This window comes from Athene noctua, chromosome 7 (assembly GCF_965140245.1).
Source record: "Athene noctua chromosome 7, bAthNoc1.hap1.1, whole genome shotgun sequence".
Lineage (NCBI taxonomy): Eukaryota > Metazoa > Chordata > Aves > Strigiformes > Strigidae > Athene > Athene noctua.
In genome coordinates this window covers 43,845,276-43,851,897 of record NC_134043.1, presented here as the reverse complement: position 1 = coordinate 43,851,897, position 6,622 = coordinate 43,845,276, and the positions used below count along the sequence as shown (strand labels likewise).

Below are 6,622 nucleotides of genomic sequence, written 5' to 3'. Positions count from 1 at the left end.
AGGCCCAGCAACCCTCCTTCTGCCTGTCTGCTCAGTCCCAGGGAGAGAGGTGCTGGCCCCATGCACATCAGGGCGCCTGCATGCAGCGTCCTCTCACGCACAGAACCTCACTGCCAGATAGGGCAGTTTTAGAGATCTTCGATAAAAGAAAACTCCGTCACTTGCCGCTACTATAAAGGTGGTGATATCCTGAACACAGAAATAAAATAAAATGGAAAGAATAAATAAGGAAAAAATGATTCAAAATTAAAAACTACTCCATTTCATGTTCATTGTGTTTTTAATACTCATCTTGCTAAGATGCAGAACAAGGACTATTGAATTTCCATTCATTAGCAGCCAACAAGATATGAATGAGTATTAAGTTCAAACAAAAACTGATTTATAACATCAAATTGTGCACTTAAAAAAATAATTACAAATCATTTTTAAAAGGAAGAGCAACAGTGGAAGCAATAATGAATATAAAACATGACTGATTAGGCTTTAAAACATAACTTCAAGTATTCTATGGCATTTTCTCAGACATTTGTCTTGAATTTGTTTGTGCAATACCCATCTTTGCATAGTAAAGAAAAATAGGTTGAACTCCAGCCTTAAGTAATCTGTTTCTTTCAACATGCACCTATAGAGCTGTGAATTTGCCTAGCAGACTTCTCTGTTAGGAGGATCAGATCAAATCGGTAAGATCATGCAGCAAAGTAGAAGCAGTTATACAGTTACCACAGTTTCTTGTCCAGATGAGTAGATAAATAATGGAGCAAATATATAGCGGATGAAATGGAGGCAGTGCTGACCAGGTCGTCTTTTGACAATGCTTGTGATGAACAAATTAATGCTAAATGGGTCTGTACTTCCCAAAGCAAAGCAAAGGCAGGATGTAGAAAATCAAGACCTACCAAAACCAGTTTTTCAATTGTCCACCACCACAGAAAGCACTTCAGCCTGTACCTACTCTGAGCTGAGTTTGTCAATTGTGTTCTGTACACATTGGGCAGAAAGTGAATGTGTTCTTCCGCATACAGTGGCTGATGAGCGGAGCATCAATTCAATCAAGAAATCATATTTCCTATGAAACTGCTGGTGTAAATAGAAATTACTCCAGCACCAAACATATGTACATAGCAGTTGGGGACCACTGTGGTCTGATTTAAAACATCACATCACACACTAACAATGTTGTGAAATGCTTCTCAAAGGTTTATTACACAGGTAGTTTGTGTAGATCCGGTTGATTTTACTTATTTTAATTTTTGGTAACCACTAGTGTTTCTGTTGTGGGTTACGCTTCTTTGGAAGCAGAACCCTAACAACGTCGGGGGTTACGTTCCCAACAAAATACTTTCAGAGGACAATAATACAGTTGCGAGTATTTTTGGTTTGCCATAAAAATATTGTCATTAACTTCATTCTATTTGAAGCCAGGCAGGACTTTCTCCGAATAAAATCTATAATATATACCAATGTTGGCTACCTGTGCGCAGCACCTTTAACTCGTAACGCAGTAAGTGTTAATGTGACTGTTAAAGCTGTTTAAAAGCATTTAATAATAACTGTCAACCAAAACAACATATTGTAGTTCTCTTGTGAGACTGTTGGACTGAATGTTATCATAATAAGAAATATAATTGAAATGAGATTTTATAAGTCACAGGAAATCTGCAGCATTTTCTTAATGTTTTGGCTCTTAAAGCTAACTCAGGAAATGGATTTCCACTGAACAAAGGTAAGTGGTAAAAGTGTACTGGACTTCTGTTGTTACTAATATCCAACCTTTAAATCCAAAATTACAAAAGTTTTTAAATCTGATTATCAGATGCAGCAATGAAATTTTCAGGTCACTTCACTTACATAAACTGAATTACCTAAGTTTTAAATCTAGATGAAAAGGATGAGCCAGACTGTACAGCTCTATACTTTAAGGGAGGCCTAAACTAGACATCTTCATACCTTTCTCAAGCCAGATCCACCCGGTTACGAGGGGTACTGCTGCCCAGCACTTCTCTGCAAAAATCAGTGTCTGTACACAAGTTGTATCTAAAAGTAATCACAACCCCCTAAAGTTGGGATTTTGCACACTTTGTGATGGTAACTAGCTATCAGTAGTCAAGGATCAAAGTATTGATTTTGCATTACACTTTGAAAAGTGAGATGCATCAAAGAGATACAGGGAGTGAGTTAGAAATGTCAGTCACCATTGCAAGCCCTCTTGGGTGGGTGGGCAGAAGGCAAAAGAATAATAACTCAGTCCGAACTTCTAACGTTTTTTGAGTATTTTAAGGCTTGTTTAAGTTTTTATTTCACAGGATCTAGACAGGAGAAAAAAAAAAAGTACCTGTATTTTTTAAAAAAAAAAGCTTGGCACTTGTGATTCATTTGAGAGGGTGTCACTTATCTTACATTATATTACGGAAAATCTGTATAACAGCCACAAAAAGTAATCCAGACTTATAGTCAGTACATAGATATGCATTTATACATTTTAATTGTTTTGGTTTCAAGCATACAAACTTTAGATCACATCTGTTCGGTGTCAGAACTCCCTGCATCTGCATGCTATTAACTGCCTTTTTTGAGCAAGCCCAGAACATCCGCTGTACAACATGCTACAGAAAAAAAGGGGAGCAAAAAAACCCAAAACCAAACCCAACATCAAAAATAGATTTACATAAAGAATAGAACCTTTTTATATGGAAATCCTTTTCTCTCATTATATATATATTTATATATAATCTGTGAAAATGATACGTCAAAATCTTATTTCCATATTTACACTTTTTTCCTTCTTGGAAGAATTACATCCATCACTTGATAGCTTCCATACCCAACAGACTCCTGGCCCAGGAGACCAAGACAAGGTGGACAGTGAGCTCACAGCACAGAGAACTCTGAAGTCCAGTGGCAGAATACACTGCGTGACTGGAAAAGCTATCAGAGTCTGGTATCAGCTTCCCAGTGGTTTGTATTTATTGGGCTGCAGATTCTGCCTGGGGTCAGCTTGCTAGCCTGGTTGTTTGTGTGAGCCATGCAGGTTACCCTTTCAAAATTAGCTCCTCATGCCACTGGAGTTTGATAAGAAAAAGGAAGTCATGCGAACTCAAGTGAAGTTAGAGTGCCAGCAGGCTGGGAAAAAAAATCTTCTGCTATTTCATTATTTTGGAACAGTTCTCTTATTGCACTTGGTCTGTGTGTATCCTTTGTTTGAGAAAAGGAAAAAAAACACTACCTGATTTTGAAACAGTTTGCTTGTAACACGTGTCAGTTAACGTTAACAAGAGAAAGGTGAATAGAGGAAGTATTTCAAACTTATCTCCAAAAAGGACAGTCTTCTACCACCTCAAATCCTAACATCCCAACATTGTGTTTATAGTTACTGTTTCTCAGGTTCTTCCTTACTGATTTAGTTCCTGTGCAGCAAAAACATCATACCCAAAATCCAGTAGTGCAAGAAGCAGCTTTCTGAATCATATTTCTTCAGATAGGGCCTTGTTGACTTGGATCGAACCTTCGTTTTTTGACATTTCTTCCAGGTTGCATCAAAAGGAGATGAAAAGAGAAAAATGCAAGATATTAGTTAGATATAACAGGAACAAAGCCATGGCCAAGGTCATAGTAAAGTAAAAGGCTCACACTGAGACAGTTTAACAAGTAACTTGCAGATTCTTTAAATTGTTACCCCTTGGTTGCATGCTTTCTGTAGCACAGTATCAAGTATGCAGTTTAAAGATCTTGCTGGCATATGGAATTCAATTATTTCTGTAGTAGTTCAAGTGGTGCTCTAAATTTGTAGAAACTTTCAGCCCACAGCAACATGTGCATCCACTAGGCCAAGGAAGCATGCGTGTACCTAAAGGGTATGAGTCAGAAGTGCCAGTACTGGAAATACATAAGCACACAGAGACTTGAGTGTCCATGTCTGGCTATTCAACAATTTATTTTACGTATTCCAGCGTGACAAAGAACTGAGTGCCTCTGTGAGCTCTTACCACACTATTGACCAAAACTGCTGTGAATCTTGGTAAGGTGCAAAATATAGCAAAGACACTGCATTCGAAGGAGACTGGACAGTTTTGTACGTTGTGTGATTAGAATTTAACGTTAACAGTGGCTAAGCAAGCTGGTCAGTGATATATCCAGTCTCCTGCGATACTGATATCCTATGATGTCAAACAGCAAGACATTAGGAAGCGACAACAGAAGTTGGGTGCAACCTCCCCAGTATCTGGCTTTATGTGGGGCATCAAGCAAGGGGCTCATGCATTTAGTTTTAACATTGGGCATACGCACCACTACCGCCACCAAACCGACATGCAAAAAATACAGAACAGGAATTCATAAATTCCCTAAAGCTACATACCAACCCCAGCATTTTCTGTTCTCTGCAGCCCTGCTAACTACTACCACTGATACAATATTTATAAATACACAAGGTTTGCCTGGCGGTTTAAAAGACTAATGGAAGTATGCAAAGGCAACTCCTCTTTGAGGAGATTGCCAGAGACTGGCAGTTCTTGGGCATCCTTTCTTTGTTTGGGTTTTTTTTAATTTTCCTTCCTTGGGTACCAGTGCCTACATTTTTGCAAGGTGTATGCTTAAGAACTGCTGGTTTCTGAAAGATCACTGTATTCGTATTTCAATCACTTCCCCTCCAGGAGTACTGTACTAAAGCTCCTTTTGAATGAGGCTGACATTACTTCAATATCTCAACCCATCCTCCTCTGTACTGCAGGTAAATTTGAGATTAGCAAATTAATTTTTCAGGCCAACCTGCAGAACTGCATGATAGGAAGTACGAATTTAATATCACTTGGTTAATTGTGAGTTAAAACCTGTTTTGTGTCTGCTTGTCCTGCCACTTTCAATGGAGAGAGGACATGTCTGCTTCTCTTCCCCCTCTGTCTCCCTCCTTTAAATACTGTCTAGCATACCTGAGTTCAGACACTACTGATGAGCAACTAATTAGTCAGTCTCCTTAAAACAAATCATCAATGCCTGTAAAAAATCCAGATGATGCAACTTGTCCTTCTACTCTAGAGAAAGTACCGTATTCCAGTGCGCTCAAAGACAACAAGTCATTAAAACAGACTGAACTACATTGTTACCCGAGCTTATTTTAATTAAAGAAATGGGATTTTTTTGAGTCTTAGAACATGGTACAGAGGACAGAAGCTATGCCAGCTTCCCAGTACAACTCCTGTAACAAAATACTTTTGACTTTTATCCTATCAAATCTTTTCTAACCTGACCTCCACCAGTGTAGTATTCCAGTAAGGACCATTTGGTTGTGTGACAGCTCAGCCAGCACTCGTGCCACAGGCAAAGTCTGCTGTGCTCTCACCATCCATTCTGTGATCTGTCCAAACCATGTATTTACTCATTTCCTAGTTTTATCCATCAGAAATACACACTTCAAGGAATAAGATACTGAGCAAACCACTGCCTTTCTTTGAGAATACTTAGGGTATTCTGCTAACAGTGCTATATGAGAAAGAAACATGTGAAGAACTAAAACAACATTTACCGTAAGAGTCTGAACTAATCTCTGAAATACAGTACATGGGGTACAGTGTCAGTAAGAGCACATAGTACCCGTGTGCAAAGCATTAACAAAAGCCTGCCACATCTCTGTGCTGCGATCGCGGCACTTCAGAGGTAGGCAGTCAGGTGTTATCCTGCAGGAATTCTAGTCTGATTCTTTGACCTGCTTAAATGACTTCATCCCAAATTACCAACGATTTCAATACTAAAATGAAGATGGTAGTCTTACTTAAATCAGCAAATGAACAAGTCTCTCTCTTTCCCAAGAAAATTACAATAAAAATAAAGGAAACTAAGTGAGTATCAGGTCCTGGATATTTGCACCTCTTTAGCTATGTATTACGGTAGTACAAGGTTCCTTTCAGTATGCTCCAGTAAAGCAGTAACGGACAGAAGAGTCCTCTGTGGATGGACACACAGGAGAATGACGCTCTTTCCTAGTTCTTTGTTGTTTTATGCAGAAGATTTTAGAACATTAACTTCTTTTTTGCACTTAATGTCTCTTTAAATAACTAGGCTCAGCCTTTCAGTCTGTAATCCAACCAGAAAAAGTGTCTCTAACAAGAACAAAACTATAGGCGATTCCGAATCAAAAAAGCACACCATGCTACAGCACATCACCGCCTCTCTCATATGGTCATCTTTACAATCGAAAAATATTTCAGAAAAGAAGGTTTCAAAAAAGCCTGGATGTATATAAGAAATACCATGCTGCAATCCTCCACATTTTTTTTTTTTTTTTGCAGCTAATTAGGAATGTGGTTACACAGTACATTACTTGCAAATCTGTGCCTTTGTGATCACATAACTACAAAGCTTTACTTCAGTATTTAAAAATTTATCCCAAATGAGTACTTTAACCACTTCAAATAGCTAATGTTTACACAGGCATTCCTAAAGCATGGTTCAAATGCTGGAGAAGAGCTTCAATAAATGACCTTTTGCTACAGAACTGATTCAAATTAACAAAATGAGGGACTAAAATTAGCAGTTTAAAATAAGATCTTGACCTGTCATATTTTTTAGTAGTTTGGAAAAAAGCGATAAAATATCTTACACTGGATTCTAATGCTGTTGTTTGTGT

The 6,622-nt window shown here is 38.3% G+C and overlaps 1 protein-coding gene across 6 annotated transcripts in view; it reads right to left on the bottom strand.

Moving 5' to 3' along the window:
* Window positions 1-282: 282 nt before the first annotated feature.
* The window catches only part of ADAM23 (ADAM metallopeptidase domain 23), an 87,056-nt gene continuing 80,716 nt past the window's right edge, over window positions 283-6,622 (bottom strand). For 5 of the 6 annotated variants that reach the window (XM_074911168.1, XM_074911165.1, XM_074911166.1 and 2 more), the window contains one exon: window positions 283-3,523. In XM_074911168.1, the coding sequence (XP_074767269.1) occupies window positions 3,475-3,523 (49 nt within the window). In that variant the 3' untranslated portion in view covers window positions 283-3,474. The remainder of the gene's footprint in view (window positions 3,524-6,622) is intronic. The other variant, XM_074911170.1, reaches the window with a different exon arrangement.